At 45.0% G+C, this 22,790-nt stretch overlaps 1 protein-coding gene across 1 annotated transcript; it reads left to right on the forward strand.

The window, feature by feature from the left end:
• Positions 1 to 1,214: 1,214 nt before the first annotated feature.
• Positions 1,215 to 17,852, forward strand: LOC123424644 (lon protease homolog, mitochondrial). Its single transcript, XM_045108282.1, has 20 exons — positions 1,215 to 1,644; positions 2,172 to 2,237; positions 2,328 to 2,525; positions 2,616 to 2,681; positions 2,762 to 2,803; positions 3,692 to 3,814; positions 4,928 to 5,026; positions 5,584 to 5,649; positions 5,730 to 5,816; positions 6,080 to 6,119; positions 6,213 to 6,384; positions 6,464 to 6,588; positions 7,188 to 7,318; positions 7,415 to 7,519; positions 7,689 to 7,802; positions 8,360 to 8,527; positions 15,144 to 15,245; positions 15,590 to 15,817; positions 16,451 to 16,969; positions 17,376 to 17,852. Exons 1-20 carry the CDS (start codon positions 1,333 to 1,335, stop codon positions 17,556 to 17,558), a joined length of 2,946 nt encoding a protein of 981 aa, XP_044964217.1. The 5' UTR covers positions 1,215 to 1,332; the 3' UTR covers positions 17,559 to 17,852.
• The last annotated feature ends 4,938 nt before the right edge of the window (positions 17,853 to 22,790 follow it).

Here is a 22,790-nt window from a genome sequence, read left to right on the forward strand (position 1 = left end):
GGAAGGCAAATTCTTCAAATTAGAGCATTGTTGGGAGTTGCTCCAAAAGTGCGAGAAGTGGAAATTGATCGACAAAGAATCCCCACCAAAGAGAGGCTCACTTATAAACATGGATGAAGATGAGGATGATGATGGCCCAAGAAATTTGCACAAGCCCGATGGCGACAAGAAGACTAAAGAGAAGATGAAGAGAGAGCAAGAAGCAGCGAGCTTGAGGGAGAAGATTGATGCCATGGTGCAATCAAACGAGTTGATGTTGAAATCGGTGGAGATCAAGCAAGAGTTGGCCGAGAAGAAGGCAAAAGAGAAGCAAGAAAAATGGCAAATGCTCAAGGAAGAGGGGCTCCGCAAAGTCGCCATTGAGGAGAGAGAAGCACGCGCCTCTGAAAACAAATCGATGTCATTGTTGCTCGCCGAGGAGAACAAGATCATGTCAATGAACCGCAATTACATGGACGACCTCACCAAAACATGGCATGATATGGCAAGGAGAGAGATCTTGAAGAGGAGAATGGTCGCCTCGGCCGGTCCGTGTTCCAGTTCCGGTGATGTTTTCTCTGCTCCATATGGTGCCAATGTGGATGATTTTGGTGCGGGAGTTGGAACAAGCGACGGAGGTGGATTCGGTGACGCCGATGAACTTCAATATGGACTCCATGGCGCGGAGTGAAGATCGACCCCCAAGATGATGCCGGACATGGGCACAAACCTTTGCATGCCCTCTTTTGCGTAATGAACTTCACTTTTATTTGCGCGCAAACTGTTTATGTCGTCTGAATTTGAACTTGTTTGCCAAACCCTATGTCAAATGCGAGATTTGCAGTTTTTCTGTTTGCGGGTCGTCGCGGTGGAGCCCGAACAGAACCCGCAGAAGCCGACAAGTAAAAAAGCATATTCCGCGAATATTTTTTTTTACGGATCCATTTAAGGTGTCTGCATCCATTCCAACCCGCGCCGGCTCACAAAAGGGTTTTACACGAACTGCAAACGTGTTTTGCGAGTCGGCGGGATGCGGGGTTTGCTAGAGTTGCGGAATGCCCAGGTGTCCCAACACCTTCATTGCAGATACCTAGAGTTCTTCGTGTAAACGTCTGTAGTTGGCAGTGGTTACCAAAATTCCAGCTGAATTAGTAGCAGAACTATTAGCACAGCTACGAATTATTTAATCTTTTTAATCATAAAAGGGGTTTTGGAAGGGTTTCGCAGTCTGGCTCATTCCTTCCTTCCTTTCTTTCTTCTTCCCCAAACCAGAACGGCAGAGCACGCCGCCCGCACATCCGCGGCTGCTCGTCCAAACCCTAGAGTCGCACCGCCCAACCGTCCGAACCCCTCATGCTGCGCGCGGCGGCGGCTGCCGCCACTGCCTTCCCGGCGCGGTTCGCCGCCGTGCCGGCCGGGGCGGCGGCGGAGGAGATGCGGTCGCCGCTGCTCAGGGTTTTCGGGTCGCTGAGGGGCGGCCGGAGCTCGGTTATGGGGAGGCGGGCGCGCTTCTGCTCCAGCTTCTCCGGGAGCGACTCCGAGGCCGCGGCGGCGGCCGCAGCGGATGCGAAGGCCGAGGATGCGGTCGTCGCGGAGGGTGAGGCGGAAGGCAAGGCGTCCTCCGCCATCGTCTCCACCAACCCCCGGCCCGAGGATTTCCTCTCGGTTCGCTCTCTCTCATTTCGGATAGTAATCGCTCTGTTTAGTTGCCTGTATCAACCATTCAGTGGAATTGTGCTACTAATTAGTACAGTAGTAGAGTGTGTTGGCCTGAGCTCAGAATGATTTGTAAATGAATCCTTGATTCGCCGTGAAAGGAGGCTTACAGCGAGAGGGAAATGAATGGGAATCAGGGCTAGTTGTTACCAGGAGTAATATTCATGAGAAAGAGTGTAATGCTAGGAACTATTGACAGGAAAACACCTCCAAATCGCGGAACGACTCCAATCTAGTGGGAAACAGGAACATATAAACTGGCTTAAATTCAGTGGTAGAGGAAGAAATGTATTTATTCTGGGGCTGATGTGATTATTCATCTGATACTCTGGGTTGTATAGTCCAGGGATCAAAACATATTTGATATGAAACTTTAAGAAGTCGTATGAGAAGAATTTGTAGAGTGAACAATTGATGTGTGACCATATTTTCATGGTGCATTCTACTAAGCGTGCGCTTTTCTTAATTTACTATAGGTCATTGCCCTGCCTCTTCCACACCGACCACTCTTTCCAGGATTTTATATGCCGATCTATGTAAAGGTATGTTGTTGAGGAATTTGGGTACTCTGTAATTTCCTTCTTGCTTCTTACTGACATGGTAATTTTCCCTCTCCTTTAAAAATATTTTAGGACCAAAAGCTGTTGCAAGCCTTAATTGAAAATCGCAAAAGATCAGCCCCATATGCGGGTGCCTTTCTTGTGAAGGATGAAGAGGGCACTGACCCTAGTATTGTAGCCAGTCCAGATTCATCAGACAATAAAACCATTGATAGTCTCAAAGGGAAGGAGTTGTTGAAGCGTCTTCATGAAGTTGGTACTCTGGCTCAGGTAATATTAGAAAGACTGGGATTGTCCTGTGCTAACACAGTCTTATGTTAATAATACGTTCCCTGTAACCAGTCTTTGTTGTTTCTGTAGATAACTAGCATACAAGGGGATCAGGTAGTGCTGCTTGGTCACCGACGTTTGCGGATAACTGAGATGGTGAGATATGTTAGATTCACTGCTATTCAGTTTCTGCGAGTTATAGAACTTTCTTTACATCAAGATACCCATAACTGCAGGTTGAGGAGGACCCACTTACAGTTAAAGTTGACCATCTGAAGGTAACTCTACAATGATATCACCAGCTCCCGTGTTTCTGTTTTTGTATTTGCCGTTATGGGCATGAAATTCCTCCCTCCTGCCCCAAAGTGGAAAGTGCTGCTCAAATCCCCCCCCCCCCCCCCCACACACACACACACACAAAAATGAACAAGCACACTAAAATTCTGTTTCTTGAAGCTAAAGGGAAGTCCATTTATGATTCTAATTTCTGTTATAGCTGTGATTTTTAGCTGCATCCATGCAATACTATGTATATCACATACCAGTATTCAGATCACCCTCCTTTTGCGATCTTATTTTGTGTGTGCTCCTGCACCATTGCGGTTTTTTTAGTGATGTAATTTTTTTCTCACTTGTTTCTCATCGTGTACTTTTAGACGGCACAAGATTAATTGAATCTGTAGTAAAATTTTCTTAGGCCCTGTTTGGAACCACTCAGATTATATAATCTGTCTCCAAACAGGACAGATTATGATGTAGATTATAAAAACTAGATGGACAGATCATTAAAAACTCACAATCTACTCCACCCCAGCTAAAATCAGATTATGGATTGCTAATGACCCATTACCCTTGTAAAGTTGGAGATAATTACATTCCTGCCACCACCACACTCCTCTTTAAAAAAAAGAGAGGGCGGACAGGTCATTATGCAATGTAAAACCTGAACTACAGTTTATATAATCTGGCCTCCAAACATGCCCGCCTAGATTATTTTTATAAACCAGATTATATAATCTATCTTCATAATCCAGATTATCATAATCTATTGTGGTTCCAAACAGGGCTACCCTGATTTCACTATGAACTAAATGTGAGATTGCTTCGTTGCTATAAACTGTCAGAAGATACCTCGCATGTTAGACCATTTAACTTGTCCTTTGCAGGAAAATGCCTACAACAAGGATGACGATGTTATAAAAGCAACCTCATTTGAAGTTATATCAACTTTAAGGGAGGTTCTCAAGACAAGTTCCCTTTGGAAGGATCATGTTCAGACCTACATACAGGTCTGAATTATTTCCTTAATTTCTTCCTTTGTTCGTAGCACTGTTCAGGATATTGGTAACTGGTACCATATCGATCGGGGGCTGATAAGTGATTAATCGGCGAATCGGCCATTTAACTGAATATATCGGTAGGTTAACTAGGGCCATATTTATATATCCGAGGCTACATAGCGACATGCATTGTACTGAATGTCTAAATATGCAATCCTAGGCTACATAGCAACAAGGAAGAGTGTTACCTTGATGTTCTAATGATGTCTAGATTTACATAGAAGAGCAGCAACAACAACAACAACACAACAACAGTAATTGTACATCACTATCTAACATCGAAGGAGAGCAGCACAGCAACAGTACTACTTGTACATTCTTGGCATAGGAGAGTAGTTTTGGGCCAAAATATGCTGCCCAATTAATCGGCCCAGCCGATAATTCGGCCTGACAACCGATAAATCAGCTTGTCAGACCGATTAACTGGGTCTCCCAGTTAATTGGCCGAATAGGCCTTTCTCGTATTGGAGGGGGGCCTCCCAGTTAATGTTTGGGAAAGTCCAAAATATTGGCTATAAGTTGGTTGCTTACCAAACTGCATTGCCCACCTCTAGAAAAGTTGCCAATTGTTGGCAAGTTTGGCAATTTATTGGCTAGCTAATTTTAGGCTTCAAACCAAGCATGCCCTGTACTCATTTATTTGAATATTGTTTGAAAACCATAGAACTTGTCAAACTTGTGACGCAACTGGTGTTTTGATTATTGAAATGTTATGTTAATATCTAACATTGGCAGGGTAAACATGTTACTGAACCTTATTAAGTTCTTTCATCCTATCTAGTTGCTGAAAGTGGATAACAGGCAAGGGTATCTATGGGAACCAAATGACTGAGGGCTAGGATAGGCATCTTCTTCGCTCCCAGCTACCTGTACCTGCCATTAACGCCAGGCTGTAATGACAATATATTAGAGCTATAACCAGTGGCCATGTAACAGTTGACATAGAAATCCCTGATGATAAATTTGACACTTCCATTGTATACCCATGCATTTCCTTTTTCTTGGGTACCATTGGATTACATAGTGGCATTCTGAATGTTTTTCTTCTTTCACTTTATTCAGCATGTAGGTGATTTCAACTATCCACGGCTAGCAGACTTTGGTGCTGCTATTTCTGGTGCCAACAAGTTGCTTTGCCAGGAAGTGCTCGAGGAATTAGATGTAAGAAACTTTCTTGAAACTTCATTCATTTTACATTTCTTTTACTTCTTTAAATCCAACTCCCTAAGCAATATGCATCTTACTTGAAACCTACCAAGTTCTTACCCATAAAGTTCTTTGTAAACTTTTACATTCGTTGAATGTCTAGATGCCATGGAAACTGTTAATTACCATGGGCACTGGGACTTATTTATGCTTCTGTTTGACTTTGTACTCTAAATATTTTATTGCAAGATATAATCATCTCATCTACGCAATTGAACACATTCTCATGGCTTAGTAGAAGATTATTGTGTTTTGCCTTTTGTCCACTAAGCATACTTGTTGGCCTTCTTAAAATCAAATTTGATGGCACAAGAATACTTGGTGAAACAATAATACTGGTCCGGACTAGCGAAAATTCTTTCCAAATTCACCAAAATAAATAATTGTGAAAAAAATGATCTATAGGATACTCTCTTTGTGTCATCAATACATCACTCATCTATGTGTTCTTGAATGAACAATATGTTGCTTTCTTGGTCTGCTTCAATTCAAATGTGGCATTTCTTGAGCAGGTAGATAAGCGTTTAAAGTTAACTCTAGAGTTAGTAAAGAAGGACATGGAGATCAGTAAGTTACAGGTAATTCATTATCTTAGTCTCCCTTGTTAGGTTTTAATTTTATTCTTAGTTTGAGCTTTCTTGTTATCTTTTTTTTACAGCAAGCGATTGCAAAAGCAATTGAAGAAAAAATTAGCGGGGATCAGCGACGTTATTTATTGAACGAACAACTTAAAGCAATCAAGAAGGTACTGATCATTTGTTGTTTCTCTTATCAATTTAATTATGCTCCTTCCAGTCCTACTTTCAAATAATTAATGTTGTATAATATAGCTATTTTTAATGATCCATGACACCATTGATTCTCATTAAATGTCAAATTGAACAATGCCACCATCTGGTGTCTGCTTCTCGAACAATTTGTGCATGCCAAATGTGAAATCACCATAACTTTTAGGTTGATCTGATTTATTGGTCCTTCATTATCGCTCACCGTATCTCATGTTTGCAGGAGCTAGGTTTGGAGACTGATGACAAGACAGCATTGTCTGGTCTGTTCTTGAACCGTCATACTTGTTGGCAATTAATGTTTTTTTTTTCACTGTTGTTGGCCTTATAATTTACTAATTATTCATGGGGTGCAGAAAAGTTTAGGGAAAGGATTGAAGCAAAGAAAGACAAGTGTCCTCCTCATGTTTTGCAAGTCATTGAAGAAGAGCTCACCAAGTTACAGCTGCTAGAAGCCAGTTCTAGCGAGTTCAATGTAACTCGCAATTATTTGGACTGGCTGACGGTATTGCCGTGGGGAAATTATAGGTTTGTATTTATCTGCCTTACTTTTGAAACATAGGTCAATTATCTGAGCCTTATTCTAGTGTTTGCCCTTTTGTTGCAGCAACGAGAATTTTGATGTTCATCATGCCCAACAAATCCTTGATGAAGACCATTATGGTCTGAGTGATGTTAAAGAGAGAATACTGGAGTTCATAGCAGTTGGGAAGTTAAGAGGGACTTCGCAAGGTTTATGTCCTAACATCTCCCTTTCTGTTTTGTGTTTCAAATATCATGTCATTTATTTACCAGTATGGTGTGGAGCTAGTTGTAAGTGCTCTATTGGAATCCTTAGTTATATACCGCATTCATGAAAAATGGCATATAAAGGATCTGGTTCCTCTATTTCATCATAGCTCGTCATTTGGTAGAAGCTGGATTTTGAAAGCTTCATGTAGAGACTTCTGATAGACATACTGTAGCTGGATTACTTAGCTTAAAAAAATATTTGTCGCTAGATTTGGTTCTCCCTCTGTTTTGTCACAATGAGTGCCGTCTTTGACAAACATGGTCTTTAGAACGTAACATTGACCGCTCACCTTTTGTTATTATTAACAAACCAGCGAAACAATCATATTACTTAAATACTTGTCTAGGTAAATCTACACATTGTTTTCATATGCCATTTTTGATTTTCAAAGATGTATCAGTAGCCACCATAGCTTAAAGTTTGACTCTAAACAACACTAAAAACACTTCTCTGTGAGTGGGAGTGGGTGGAGTATCTTACTTCACATCTCACATGTAGCTATTCAACCAATGACTTTGTTCATTTATCATTTATACAGGGAAGATCATATGTCTTTCTGGGCCACCAGGAGTCGGTAAAACTAGTATTGGTCGCTCTATTGCACGTGCATTGAATCGACAGTTCTACAGATTTTCTGTTGGAGGTTTGGCCGATGTGGCAGAAATCAAGGTGCGCAACAAATATCCATGTCACGTCTCTTGTGAAGTGTTGGTATTGTTTAAAACTAGTTGAGCTGTTGTTTCAATGACATTTAAATAATCTTAGGGGCATCGGCGTACCTACGTTGGTGCAATGCCAGGGAAGATGGTGCAGTGTCTCAAATCAGTTGGGACAGCAAATCCTCTGGTGTTGATAGATGAGATCGACAAGGTATTGTAACAATTTTTTTTTCCGTTTGAGTCACCAATCATTTGCAGTTGTTTAGACATGGATTACATATTCAACAGCAATTTGTTTTGTTAGCCACTATGATTTTTTTGATTCAAATGCTGCATCATTTCGAAATTTAACTGGCTATCCCATCTTTGTTTGCTGGCAGCTTGGGAGAGGGCATTCTGGTGATCCAGCGAGTGCACTGCTGGAACTTCTGGACCCTGAGCAGAATATTAATTTTTTGGACCACTACCTTGATGTTCCTATTGACCTATCCAAGGTTAGTATGTTGCTTTCTCAAGGGCATTTGCCTGTTTTACCTATGTATGCATTTGGGTAACTTCAGTTTACAGTTCAAAGTAATGTTTTCTAATGTTTCCTCAACAACTGTAGCAAGCATCATGTCAGTTTACATCTCTTGGCATGCTGTTATGATTTGGCGTGCACACCCCTTATTATTTTGCTATCACATGCAGTGATTATGCTATTAATTCATGAGGTGTGATAGAGCATTATTACCCTTGACTCCTTGAGAGTTTTGATTAAGTTAATGCGATATTGCTTTCTTGCTTGATTCCATTTTCCGATCTTGCTAATTGCTGCTGTTTTGCTTGTGCTTCGTGACTTCTCTGCCATGCAATTTTCTGTTAATGATGTTCTTGTTCTATTCCATGAGACTTCTTAAGTTAATGGGTTTCAACTCTAGCCTACCCCAACTTGTTTGGGACTGAAAGGCTTGGTTGTTGTTGTTGTTGTTGATGTTCTTGTTCTATTTAATAAGTTTTTGAATTTAATTATTGCAAAGCATTCCCTGACATTTTGTTGTATGAAAACCAGGTTCTGTTTGTTTGCACAGCAAATGTTATTGATACAATACCTAATCCGTTGTTGGATAGAATGGAGATCATTTCAATAGCTGGTTATATAACTGATGAGAAGATGCATATTGCTCGGGACTATCTGGAGAAGAATACTAGAGAGGCTTGTGGCATTAAACCTGAACAGGTATCTGCAGATTTGGAAGCAGGCTAGCCATTCAATCTGCTTTATTTTCTGGTGTTGTTTATAACTTCAAAGTTCAATTTCCTACAAAATGGAAGTCCACTCCATGACATACAGAAAAAATAGTGGTCATGATATAGATAGCTTAAATCTCACCAAGCTATGCTTTGTTATGTATGACTTCTCAATTCTTTAGAACTTTCTATGCATTATTGCAGCACATAAGTTCTTTTTTGTGATGCTGGAAAATGTGACGAGTTGTAGTAACTTAGCAAATCCTAGTTCACCACAAGGCTTCCAGTGTACTTATCTTTAGATTGTTTTGGGATTACAGACTTAGGTGGTATATTTAACTATGTTGCTGGTAGAGGCTAGGGTTCTACCAGGTCTCGGACGTAGGTTGTAGGGGTGGAAGTGCGGGCTGCGAGGTTGGGGACGCCGGCGCCGGCGGTTGGGCGCCGTCGCGGCGTGAGAGAGAGAAGCGGCTAGGGTTTGGGGCTCCCGTCTCCTGAGGGAGACGACAACAGAATACTCTAATATAACTTGGACTCGAAGATAGCTAAGGTAACTTGGGCTAAGCCCGTAACTAACCCTGCCCACTGGGCCTCCTCCGTTGGTACGTTGTACCGGTCATAACATCTCTCCCCGCCTTCTCAAACAGCTCGTCCTCGAGCTGAACATCTGGAAACTGCTGGCGGAAATCGTCGAGCTTCTCCCAAGTCGCTTCCTCCTCTGGCAGGCCGGTCCACTGTACCAAGACATGCCAGACGCCGCGACGCTGCTGCGCCTGCAGCACCTTGGCCACCTGTGCGGAAGCTGGAAGGAGGCGGCCATCCGAAGTAGGAGGAAGGGCCGGCGTCGCTGCAGGAGGGTCCCCGCGGTAGGCCTTCAGTAAGCCGACATGGAAGACGTCGTGGAGGCGAGAACCAGCTGGCAGCTCCAAGCGGTATGCGAGTGTGCCGACACGCTCCAGCACACGAAAGGGACCGGCGTAGCGAGGTCCCAATTTGCGCTTGGAGCGCGGGTCCAGAGACTGCGTGGTCCTGTGGAGGAGGCGCAACCACACCCAATCGCCCACCGCGAACTCCGCCTCGCGATGATGAGCATCGTAGTTTTTCTGAGCCAGCTGTTGTGCTTGGAGAAGACGCTGGCGCGCCTTAGCCAGAATGTCGTCGCGGGTGCGGAGTAAGTCGCCCGCTGTCTCAGACCGAGCCGTCCCAGGCTCAAATAAGGGAGCATCGCCGGAGGTGGGCGCCTGTAGACCACCTCGAAAGGCGTGGTGCGCAGGGCGGAGTGATAGGAGGTGTTGTAGCAGTACTCCGCCCACGCCAACCAGTCCACCCAAGCTCGTGGACGATCACCAGTAACACAACGAAGGTACATGGCGATCACCTTGTTGACCACCTCGGATTGGCCGTCTGTTTGAGGGTGGAACGCCGTGCTCATGCGGAGCTTAACGCCCGCCAGTCGAAAGAGATCCCGCCAGACATGTCCCGTGAACACGGGATCACGATCGCTGACGATGGACGAAGGAAAACCGTGGAGGCGGACGATGCCGTCGAAGAAGGCCCGCGCCACGGAGGCGGGTGTATATGGATGACCCAGGGCGATGAAGTGCGCGTAGGATGACGGACTTGCCGCCCACCTTGGGAAGGCCCTCGATGAAGTCCATGGAAATATCCGCCCACACCTGGGAGGGTACGTCCAGCGGCTGCAGTAGACTCGCGGGTCGTAGTGTCTCCGTCTTGTTTCGTTGGCACGTCACGCACGACCGCACCCAGTCGCGACCATTGCGCCATCACCGGGGATGTAAAAATCAGCACGGAGACGATGGAGAGTCTTCTGCACGCCCTTGTGCCCTGCAGAGTGCGCCAAGGTCAGGACCTGGTGGCGCAGGTCGCCATGGTCGGGCACGAAGATGCGGCGGCCATGTAGGAGCAGCCCCTCGTCCAAGCGCCAGGGCTTGTCCAGCTCGCCGGCGTCAAGGCGCTGGCGCAGGCCCTGCGCGTCCGCGGCCTTTGAAGTTGCCCGGCGAATGTCGTCGATGAAGGCGAAAGATGGCCCGGAGCGGATGCACATGATAGTGCCAGCCATGGCGACGTCGTCCGCGACATCCTCAGTGTCGCGGCGGGACAAGGCGTCGACGATCGTGTTGAGACGGCCGGGGCGGTACTCGACGGTGAAGTCGAAGCCGAAGAGCTTGCTGATCCACTGGTGCTGCGGAACTGTGGAGAGGCGCTGGTCCAGCAGGAACTTGAGGCTGTAGTGGTCCGTGCGCACACGGAAGGACCGGCCCCAAAGATAAGGCCGCCAGTGGCGCACCGCCTGAACCAGCCCAATAAGCTCGCGCTCATAGGCCGTGAGCTTGTGATGGCGAGCGGCGAAGGGGCGGCTGAAGAAGGCGAGCGGTCCCTCGCCCTGGTGGAGGACGGCGTCGAAGCTGATGCCAGAGGCGTCGCAGTCCACCACGAACGGCATATCAAAGTCCGGCATCTGGAGGACGGGTCCCGTCGTGAGCGCCCGCTGGAGAGCCTCGAATGCTGTAGTCGCCTCCTCGTCCCATGAGAAGGTGTCGCCTCGAAGGAGACGCGTCAGTGGCGCGGCGATGAGGCCGAAGTCCCGGATGTACTTCCGGTAGTAGCCGGCGAGGCCCAAGAAGCCGCGGAGCGCCCGCGGGGTCGGCCACGCGGCGACGGCGGCGACCTTGTCCGCGTCCATCGCTACCCCGTCCGCCGAGATGACGTGCCCCAGGTATGCGACGGAGGTCGTGCCGAACGAGCACTTCGAGCGCTTGAGGTGTAGACGATGCGCTCGAAGCTCGTTGAAGATGATGGCCACGTGCTGTAGGTGCTCCGCCCAAGATGCACTGTAGATAAGAATGTCATCAAAGAAAACAAGCACAAAGCGGCGCAAGTATGGGCTGAGCACGTCGTTCATGAGGGCCTGGAAGGTCGCCGGCGCGTTGGAGAGGCCGAACGGCATCACCAGGAACTCGAAGTGGCCATGGTGAGTGCGGAACGCCGTCTTCTCAATGTCGTCAGGGTGCATGCGCACCTGATGGTAGCCCGAGCGAAGGTCGAGCTTGGTGAAGAAGCGCGCTCCGTGTAGCTCGTCCAAGAGCTCATCCACGACTCGTCCAAGAGCTCATCCACGACGGGGATGGGGAACTTGTCCTTGGACGTCAGGGTGTTGAGGCCGCGGTAGTCGATGCAGAAGCGCCATGTGCCGTCGGGCTTGCGCACAAGGAGCACCGGGGCGGATAACGGCGATGTCGAAATCCGGATGATGCCCTGCGCGAGCATGACCGCCACCTGATGCTCGAGCTCGTCTTTCTGTAGCTGAGGGTATCGGTACGGGCGCACGGCGACAGGTGCCGTTTCCGGCAGCAGGTGGATGCGGTGGTCACAGGGCCGTGCGGGAGGGAGGCCCTGTGGCTCGTCGAAGATGTCGCTGTGCTGCTGCAGGAGGTCGGCCAGTAGGGGATGCGCCTCGTCTAGTGCGGCCGCCATCAACTGGAGCTGCGGGATCGCGGCGCCGGAGTCGCCGATGCCTGTCCACTGAACGCGACGGCCGCCCTCGCGCCAGAAGATGAGGGACCGCACATCGAGGTCCCAAAGGATGGGGCCGAGAGTGGACAGGAAGTCGATGCCGAGGATGAAGTCGTAGCAGCCCAGGTTGATGCCGACGCAGTCGATGGAGAACGGCTCATCGCCGATGAGGACGGGAACCTGCCACGCCACCCTCTGGCAAGCAAGGCGGTCCCCGTTGGTGACGGTGACGTTGAACTTCTCCGAGCCCGCCGGTTGGAGTGCGAGGCGGCGCATGGCGTCCCCGGACAGGAAGTTGTGCATCGAACCCGTGTCCACGAGACGGTGGCGCATGAAGGGAGACGATGAAGGTGGTCGGTCGACCGGCCCGTAGGTCGTGACGCCGGCCTCAGAGAGTGGTGGCGTCAAGCTCCACGGTGAGGGCCTCCACCTCCGCGTCGTTGACGGTCTCCAAGTAGAACAGGCGGGCACACGTGTGACCCGGCGCATACGGCTCGTCGCAGTTGAAGCACAGGCCCTTGCGGCGCCGCTCGAGCTGCTCGGCCGACGTCAAGCGCCGGAAGGTGCGTGTCGGCGCGGGGGCAGCCGCAGTAGTGGCCGGCAGGGCGGGGCGTGTCGGGGTGGCGGCCACCGGGGCGGGGCGGGTCGGGGGACGCGTGCCGCGGCCCGGGAACGCCTGCTGCAGGGCGTTGGCGCGCAGCTCGTACGCGCATGCGTAATACATGTCCGACTGCAGGTCCTGGGGGTCGCGCATCTCGACGTCGATGCGGATGTGGTCGGGAAGGCCGTCGACGAAGAGCTCGGCGCGTTGGCGAGCCGTGACGTCAGGCGCATGGCAGGCCAACGTCTCGAAGCGGTCGGCGAAGTCCTGCACCGATGGCGAGCCGTGACGTCAGGCGCATGGCAGGCCAACGTCTGGAAGCGGTCGGCGAAGTCCTGCACCGAGGTGGTGAAGGGAAGGCGACCGAGCTCGGCCAAGCGGCTCCCACGTATGGGGGGGTCGAACCGGAGGAGACACAGGTCGCGAAAGCGCTCCCATGGAGGCATCCCGCCCTCGTCCTGCTCGAGGGCGTAGTACCACGTCTGGGCGGCGCCACAAAGGTGGTAGGAGGCGATCCACGTGCGGTCGGACGCCATGGTCCGCTCCCCCCTGAAAAACTGGTCGCACTGATTGAGCCAGTTCAGGGGGTCGACGGTGCCGTCGTAGGTGGCGAACTCCAGCTTGGTGAAGCGGGGCGCCTGCTGCTCGTGTGGCGAGGCCGCGTAGGTGCCCTCGTGACGACCCAACGCGGCGGAAGGAGAGTGCTGCGGCACCACGAGCTCCCGGCGTACGGGTCAAGTGTACCCGCCGAACCCCCCAAAGGTGGGGGCGGGTGGCTGCAACACCGTCGGCTGTAGCGGCGCCGTCGTGTAGGTCGGCGTGTCGATCCACGTCGGTAGCGGGGACGGCGACGGCGGCCACCGGACCTGGGTGATCGGCAGGCCCTGGGGCGCGACGGTGGCCGGGGGCGGTGGCGCGAAGGGCGCCGCCGGCGGAGGCGGTTGTGGCGGGGTTGCGTACGGAGCCTGGAGGAAAGTCCGGCGGTTCGAGACCGCCAGGTTGAGGTCGCGGATCGCCGAGGATATCTCCGCCGGGGAGAGGACGGGGGCGGGTTCGGCCGCCAGGGCCGCGGTACCGGAGGCGGCCGGCGGCGGCCCCTGGTGCGGCGGCGGCGGCTGCTGCGAGGTGGCGGGGAAGGCGGTGGTGGCGGCGGCGGCGGTGGTGGGAAGGTCCGACAAACTCATCGAACCCAAGCTACCTGATACCAAATTGGTAGAGGCTGGGGTTCTACCAGGTCTCGGACGTAGGTTGTAGGGGTGGAAGTGCGGGCTGCGAGGTTGGGGACGCCGGCGCCGGCGGTTGGGCGCCGTCGCGGCGTGAGAGAGAGAGAGAGAGAGAGGCGGCTAGGGTTTGGGGCTCCCGTCTCCTGAAGGAGACGACAACAGAATATTGTTTATTGTCTGCTTAATATCGAAGGGGTACATGTGTTTATAAAGGAGGACAGCCTCCACTAAACCCTAGATAACTTGGATTCTAAGATAGCTAAGGTAACTTGGGCTAAGCCCGTAACTAACCCTGCCCATTGGGCCTCCTCCTTTGGTACGTTGTACCAGTCATAACAGTTGCACTCTATGTGGTGAGCATATCATGGAAGATATCTACTGTATCTAGTAAGATAGTAACCCATTGCCACTTCCGAAAACGATCTGCCAAATGGAATTCTCTTGAATCCACAATTGCAAACAGAGCCTTTACCCAACTGTGAAATTCTACCTTCACCGCGGGGGTGGGGGAGGTTCCAGATTCCAGAGCTATATTTGTAAACCGTATATTCATGTAGACATGTAACTCGGGGATGCCACTTAGTAGTTTATTTTTGGCAGATAAATTTTACCTATGGTTGTGACTTGTTTTGCGAATTTTGTAAGCTTAATGCAGTTATTCGGTGCTCATTGCATATGTAATACTCCCTCCGTTCCACAATGTAGTGCATATTACGTTTTTCAAAAGTCAAACATGTTTATCTTTGACCAAGTTTATGTAATAAACTATTGACATCTAAAATACCAAATATATAAAATACAAAAGTATACTTTATGATGAATCTAATGAACCTAATTTTGTATTGTGGGTGTTGATATTTGTTCTATAAACGTGGTCAAACATAGATATACTTGACTTATAGAATTACTCCCCTCTGTACCGAAATGTTTGTAGTTTTAGTAGGCTAGTGCCTACTAAAACTACAAGTACTTCGGTACAGAGGGAGTAGAAAACAAAATATGCACTACATTTTGGAAGGGAGGTGAGTAGTTCGACATGTCCATCTGTGATTTCCTTTTAAGGTTGACACCTATCTAAGAGTATCTTTGGAAGTGCTTCCAGAGTGAACTAAAGAACAAAATGGAAATAACAATCACATTAAGCTGACTTATTCAGTAATAGAGCTTGATGCTTCCAGTGATATTTCTTTATGAGTACATTTCATTGTTAATTGTAGCTTTAATGGTCCATCTACAAACATGTACAGGTTGAAGTTACAGATGCTGCCCTCCTTGGCCTTATTGAAAATTACTGTCGAGAAGCAGGAGTGCGGAACCTTCAAAAGCAGATTGAGAAAATTTACCGGAAGGTACGCAACACGGCAACAGAGTGCCAATCTAATTATCTTTGAGCTGTTAGTTTGTTGAAGCTAGCATAGGTTGTCTATACTCAATACCATGTAAAGAAAAGGAGGGCGACAAACTTGTTATAATTCTGTGCACTTGAAATTAGTGTTTGTAGCAATACAAAATAGGAACATCACGACATATGCATTGTTTTTGGTGTCTGCTTAATCTTGATTAAAGTTACTTGTTCCCGCATTCCTGGCACAGTGTACTGGCAATCAGACTCCAGTAGTTCTTCAATAGTGAGTAATTGAGCATAACTTTATCCTCGTACATACTTTACATACCATGTGACTCGTCTTTGCAGATAGCTCTGCAGCTTGTCCGCCAAGGGGTATCAAATGAGCCAGCCCTAGAGGCTGTGATTGTCACAGCAAGCGAAGAACCGACTGATGGTGGTAGTGCAACAAATGTGAAAGATGAGAAGTTGAATGATCCCGCCGTCAAAGATCCTGAGGAAGCTAAGGAATCATCTCTGAAAGAAACTCTTGTAACTGAGCCAGCTCTATCAACCGACACATTGAGCACACCAGAGGTACTATGACCATCATGGATTCCATTGTGTTTCTTATTGATAAAATGTGAATAGCTTGATCCTGAAGATGGTGCTCTATCTTGCAAACCCAATCATATACATGGTATTTACCGATAAAGGCTTTCGCCCTGCTTTATACAAACTCATGCCACCCCAACACATGCACACACCCAAGGCGGATACATGGGCGCTGAGCGCAGCAACCCCACGCCTACCACTACAAGAGCTACCAGGGTTCTCAACCATGAACATGCCACCTGATGATTAACTCACCTGATGATTATTGACGTAGGATAGATCCGGGACAAGCAATGCAGCAGAATAAACTAGTATGTTTAATAGGATATTCTTGACTCTTGATGAAATGAATATATTGATCTTTCGTCATATTTTCTTTTATAAATACTGGATACAACTGTCGCTCCCCATGCCCTGGCTACCATGGTGGATGCAAACGTTAGCTAATTAACAGATGTTTAAATTTCTAACTGACTTAACAATGTATATAGACAGTCTATGCTGAGGGAAGTTTATTTTCTGAGCGAGAATATTGCTGAGAAGAGTTGGTAATGATAGCAGATTACAAAGTTATAGCTGAAATCGTAATGAGCTTACTAAGTGCTGATTCTGTAGGGCAACAAGGACACAGACGGAGTAAAAGAGGAGGCAGCAGACAAGGCAGTTAAGAAGGTACTAATTGATTTATCAAACCTTGACGATTTTGTCGGGAAACCTGTATTCCATGCTGAGCGTATATATGAGCAAACTCCTGTTGGAGTGGTCATGGGTTTAGCTTGGACTTCTATGGGTGGTTCTACTTTGTACATCGAAACAACAAAAGTGGAGGAAGGAGAAGGAAAAGGTGCACTTGTGATGACGGGGCAGCTTGGAGAGGTCATGAAAGAGAGTGCTCAGATTGCTCACACAGTTAGTAGAGCTATACTACGAGATAGAGAGCCAGACAATCAATTCTTTGCAAACTCAAAGTTGCACTTGCATGTTCCTGCAGGGGCCACCCCTAAGGATGGTCCTAGTGCTGGATGTACCATGATTACATCAATGTTGTCCTTAGCCATGGGAAAACATGCCAGGAAGGACTTAGCAATGACTGGTGAAGTAACATTGACTGGAAGAATCCTCCCAATCGGCGGGGTATGTTTCCTCTACTCCTTACCCAAACTCGGTTTGTTGAATTCTTTTGTTGTTTACACACATGCAGCCTGGTCTTCATGTCTAAAACAGGGAAACTTGCTTATTTGCTGTGATGTTTGCATCTTGAGGCATTTCATCTTGAATTGTTCATGCTGGCATTTACAGTTAGTGCTTGATCTGCAAACAGTAATGCATCATTCCATATCTGATGAATTGTATACCATTCATTCTTGTAGTCTTGAAAATCATCTTGCATGCATTTTACATACTCCGAGTCTCTAGAAAAGATAGATCATCCTGTTATCATACTGTCATGACCACTAGTTGATCTTTTGTGCATGCTTTCATGTGTGCAAACACTCAATATTCACCATGACGTATTTATTATATTTACCCTTGAAAACAGGTAAAAGAGAAGGCTATTGCTGCCCGGCGGAGCTCGATAAAGATGATCATATTTCCAGCAGCAAACAAAAGGGATTTTGATGAGCTTGCTCCAAACGTGAAAGAGGGTCTTGACGTTCACTTTGTTGACACATACAATGAAATATACAAGTTAGCTTTCCAGAACGAGACAGAAACAAGCTAGCAAGCAATTCAAACAAAGTATTCAGATTGCGCAAGGTCTTTGGGGCAAGACTGAATACGGAACGAAGTTTGCAGCTAGGCCATTCTTTGCAAGATCAGGAGTAACTTTTTGTTGTAATGATTGTTTTTTCCTAGTGTCCCATGTGACAATATGTTTAAGGAAATTTTGACGAGAATGTCCGTGGCTAGATAGTTGAGGAGCTATGTGAAATAAGAAAAACTAGAGGTTTGTTACAAACCCAAAAATGTACAAGTTTTGCTTAGTTCTTTTAATGATTTTACGATTGTTTTATTATGAACTTTGTGGGTACCTTCGAAGACTATATTTCTTTCTTGATTCTTCCCTACAGACACCGTAGGTGGAATGCAGTAGATCTTGAGATATGGTCTTGGCCTGATTTTCGTAGCACAGACGTACATGCACATCCTATCTCTTTGAGCATCTTTGAGAGATTAGACTGGCACAATCATGTTGAGATTGACAAAGTCTATGATTTGAAGGCCACCACATCCTATCTTTTGAGCATCTTTGAGAGATTGGACTGGCACAATCATGTTGAGTTGACAAAGTCTATGATTTGAATCCTGATGGGCTGGTTTCACCGTAGAGAATCTAAAATTTCAAGTAAAAATACTTGGAAAGTCCAAAAAATTATAGCTAGCTTGCTTGAACCAAAATACGTCTAGATGCATCTATTTTTTTGATAAATATTTCTGAACGGAGAGAGTATTAGTTTTCTATCTATTATCTTCGTCACAGTTTAGAAGGCACGTACGTGTACCTAGGTCGTCAATTTGATTAATATAAAATCTATTGTTTAATATAAAAAATGTATCATTAGAAAATAAAACATCTAAAGTTTTTAATCATATATTCTTTGTAATATATGCTTATCATTAAGTTGGTCAAATTGACGACTTAGGTACACGTGTCGGACTTATAAACTGGAGGGAGTAGCAAGCTTGCTCCTATTAGTTTAACTTAGTCATTTTGCCATAAGTTTATTCCTGTTCAGTTTTAATATTATTCATAACTTGTTTGTTGTAGTTTTGTTTCCTTGTTTTTTTGGAATGCTGTGGGAAGTTTTTTTTAAACAGTTTTTTGAATTTTTCTAGTATTTCTTTTGAATTTTTTTCATTGCGGGTGCAGCTAAGCCTGGACACCGAATGGTTTCGTACCGTATGTAGTTCATATTAAAATATCTAAAATGATTTATATTTAGAAACAAAGCGAGTAATAAACATTATAATAGTGATGCTTTTCATTTACCATTGCAAAATAACTATCGGTTTCTTTTTTTATATTTGGGGAAACCCATTTGCAATTTTTCGGAGCATTCTGAAGGACTTCCTTCCTTCCAACCTCATTCTGATCTGCTAATGTTTGTACCGACTCTTGAAATGTCCCTTAGTTTTTTTATTCCTCCAATTCATCATGAGAAATGATGACCATCACCCGACGGATCACGTAGTTTTCTTCGCCACCTCGAACGATCGACACGTGCCCCATGGGCCCTCGCACATCTCCACTGCTGGAACAACTCCAGCCGTACTAATATGCAAGAGAGAGAAGTACGGCTGGAGTTGTTCCAGCAGTGGAGGTGTGCGAGGGCCCATGGGGCACGTGTCAATTGTTGGAGGTGGCGGAGAAAACTACGTGGTCGTCGGGTGATGGTCATCATTTCTTATATAGGGAACTGCTACGTGTCCATCGGTTGATCCGTACGAAACATACGTCACCTTGGCGGTCGTTCGATGTACGCGCGCAGCCGATCGATCTATGTGGCTCGGTCGCCTCCCCGAACCCAATAATTCCTGAAACAACGGTCGAGTTGCAGAAACAGAATAATTTTGGACCCATTAGTTCTTGAAATAATGGTTGAGTTGCAGAAACAAGCGCTCGCAACCGAGCACTCGAATGGCCGTTCGATGTACACACTTTCAACCATCCGATCTACATGCTCGCACGCGGCTTGGTCGCCTCCCCCGACCAATTAATTTCTAAAGCAACGATCCAGCTGCAGAAACAATCGATGGCTATGCGTCTACCAGTGGCTGGGCGGCGTTTTTCACTTTTGCAACAGAGGTAATGTTGCAGAAACATTTGCATCATAGGTCGCGCCGCAAAAATATTTGCAACAAAGGTCATGTTGCAGAAAACTTTTGTAACATAGATCGTTGCATATTTTTTCTTTATCTTTTTGCAACATAGATACTGTTGCGGAAGAAAATTTTGGAACAAAGGTCATGTTGCAGAAAACTTTTATAAACACACGTCAGTTGTATTATTATTTTTATCTTCGCATGGTTACGGTGACCGGCTGCCAACGCTGGTCACAATCCGCAGCGGAGGAGAGATGTGAGAGAGAAGTATGATTGGAGTTGTTCTAGCAGTGAGATGTGCGAGGACCCATGGGGCACTTGTTGAAGGCGGCGGAGAAAATTACGTTATCTGTCGGGTGATGGTCATCATTTCTCATATAGATGTCGATCTAAGAGAATTTTTTTAAGTGTACGACTCAAGATATGCAGTCCGCAAACCCTGAAAAAAAGATATGTAGTCCGTGTCAGACTGTTATCGAACAGATCCGTTGGGCCAGCCTGACGCGCGCACGCACTGGACCGAACGTTGCGTTGTTTGCTTGCTTGCGTTCGATCGAGTTTGGAGAAAATGCTATTCGCCGTATTCTGCGGAATTCCCTATACGCCGCTTACTGCGGCAAGTAGTCGCCGTTTCGCACAGGGCGCAGCTCACGCTGGGCCGGACCATTTGGATGGTTTTGCTACGTGATAAAAAAACATCAGAAAGAGTTCAAGCAAGGAATCGAACATGGCACCTCCTTAAGAGGTACAAGCAACGCTAACCACCCCTACTGAATCCTGTAAGTTAATGAATAACAATGCGGGATCTTAAAACTAGTACATGGAAACTTTTATTCCTTCTACTGGGTTTTCAGCTTTCTTATTCTGTTTTTTTCTATGTGTTTTCTTCTCGTTTTTAATATTATTTCCCCTTTTCTTTTTTATGATTTTCAAAAAGTACAAATATTGCTTAAAACATTCAAAAATGTTCTTGTTGTCAAAATTTGTTCATATTTTCAAAACTTTGTCGTAATTTAAAAAAATGTTCCTGTTTTCAAAATTTGAAAAGGTGGAGAACAAAATTTTAAAAAATGTTCCACGTTTTTTTCTCAATTTTAAGATGTCATAAAGGTGTTTAAAAAATTGTTCACATTCCCAAATTTGTTCACGTTTTTGAAAAACAATTCTCTGTTTCAAATTTTGTTCTCAAGATTCAATGTTCGTGCTTTAAAAATTTGTTTGCGCTTTCAAGTTTGTTCTCGGTTTCAAAAAATATTCAAATTTGTTCGCGCTTCCAAATTTGATCGGGTTTTTTTAAATTGTTCTCCATTTCAATATTTTGTTCCCAAGATTTTTCAAAAAAAAACATGCATTAAAACATTGTTCGCGCTCCCAAATTTGTTCAGGAATTGTCAAAATTGTTCTCGGTTTCAAAATTTTCTCTCAAGATTAAAAAAATGTTTGTTCTTTAAAAAATTATTTTCCGTTTCAAAACTTGTTCTCAAGATTCAAAAAATGTTCGCGCTTCCAAATTTATTCAGGGTTTATGAAAATGATTCTCCTTTTCAAAATTTTATTCTTAAGCTTCAAAAAATGTTCATGTTTTCAAAAAATTTGGCGCTTCCAAATTTGTTCACTCTTTTTTTTAAATTGTTCTTGATTACAAAATTTGTTCTCAAAATTCAAAAAATATTATTGTTTTAAAAAAATTGTTTTCCATTACAAAACTTGTTCTCAAGATTCTAAAAATGTCTGTGCTTTCAAATTTGTTCAGGATTTTTCAAGATTTTTCTCCATTTCAAATACTGTTTTGAAGATTCAAAAAATGTTCGTGCTTCAACAAATTGTTTTCCATCCCAAAACTTGTTCTCAAGATTCAAAAAATGTTCACGTTTTTAAATTTGTTTAGGATTTTTCAACAATTTTTCTCAATATTCAAAAAATGTCCATGCTTTAAAAAGCTGTTTTCCACTTCAATTTTTTTCTCAAAATTGTAAAAATGTTCGTGCTTTCAATTTTGATCGGGGTTTTTCAAAATTGTTCACCTTTTCAAATTTTTGTTCTCAAGATTCAAAAAATGCCGTCCTTTAAAAAATTTCGTGCTTCCAAATTCGTTCATGATTTTTGAAAATTGTTCTGGTTTCAATTTTTTTCTCAAGATTCAAAAATGTTTGTGCTTTAAAAAATTGTTTTTCCATCTCAAAACTTGTTTGCAAGATTCAAAAAAAATTCACGCTTCCAAATTTGTTCAAGATTGTTCTCCATTTCATAATTTGTTATCAAGATTCAAAAAATGTTCGTGCTTTAACAAATTGGTTTCCATCTCAAAACTTGTTCTCAAGATTAATAAAATGTTCGCACTTCCAAATTATATTAGGATTTTTCAAAATTGTACTCCATTTCAAATTTTGTTCTCAAGATTCAAAAAATGATCGCGCTTTAGAAAACTGTTTGCGCTTCCAAATTTGTTCAGGATTTTTCAAAATTGTTCTCGGTTTCAAAATTTGTTCTAAAGATTCCAAAAATGTTTGTTCTTTAAAACATTATTTACTCTTTCAAATTTGTTCTCTGTTTTAATAAATGTTCATATTTTAAAAACAATGATTGGGAAGTTAAACATTTGGTCGTTTTTACAAAAGTAATTGCGTTTGTGAAAAATAAAATTACTCAAAATTTTGTTTGTGTTTTTCAAAAAATGTTCTTAAAGTTATTTAAAAATTATTTTCCTGCATATTTAATTGTAGAATAAGCTCTTTTTTTTTACTTCCACAACTGTTTCTAAAAATGTTCTTAAAGTTCTTAAATGAGCTAACATTTTGTGGAGGGAGGTTCTATGGGAAGGGTCATGTCCTCTTAATTTTTCAAAAATTATAAAGAAATATAAATTATAGTTGGTTCATAAACTGGAAATATTACCAGAAACAAAGATTGGATGGTGCGCTCACATGGCTAAATTTTTGTGAAAAGCTATTGTTTGGGTATATAGAAAATGTGGCAATAATTCAACTCATTATTATATGTCTAGCTAGTACTGCCTTCACAAAACTTCTAGCTGAGGCAAATTTACTTAGCAAATAGAGCTGCATTTTATCATGAGGCAATGATTTGGATAAGAAAGAGTGCCCGAATTTTTTGAGGGCAATCAAGAAAA

The sequence above is a fragment of the Hordeum vulgare genome, chromosome 2H (genome assembly GCF_904849725.1).
Source record: "Hordeum vulgare subsp. vulgare chromosome 2H, MorexV3_pseudomolecules_assembly, whole genome shotgun sequence".
Lineage (NCBI taxonomy): Eukaryota > Viridiplantae > Streptophyta > Magnoliopsida > Poales > Poaceae > Hordeum > Hordeum vulgare.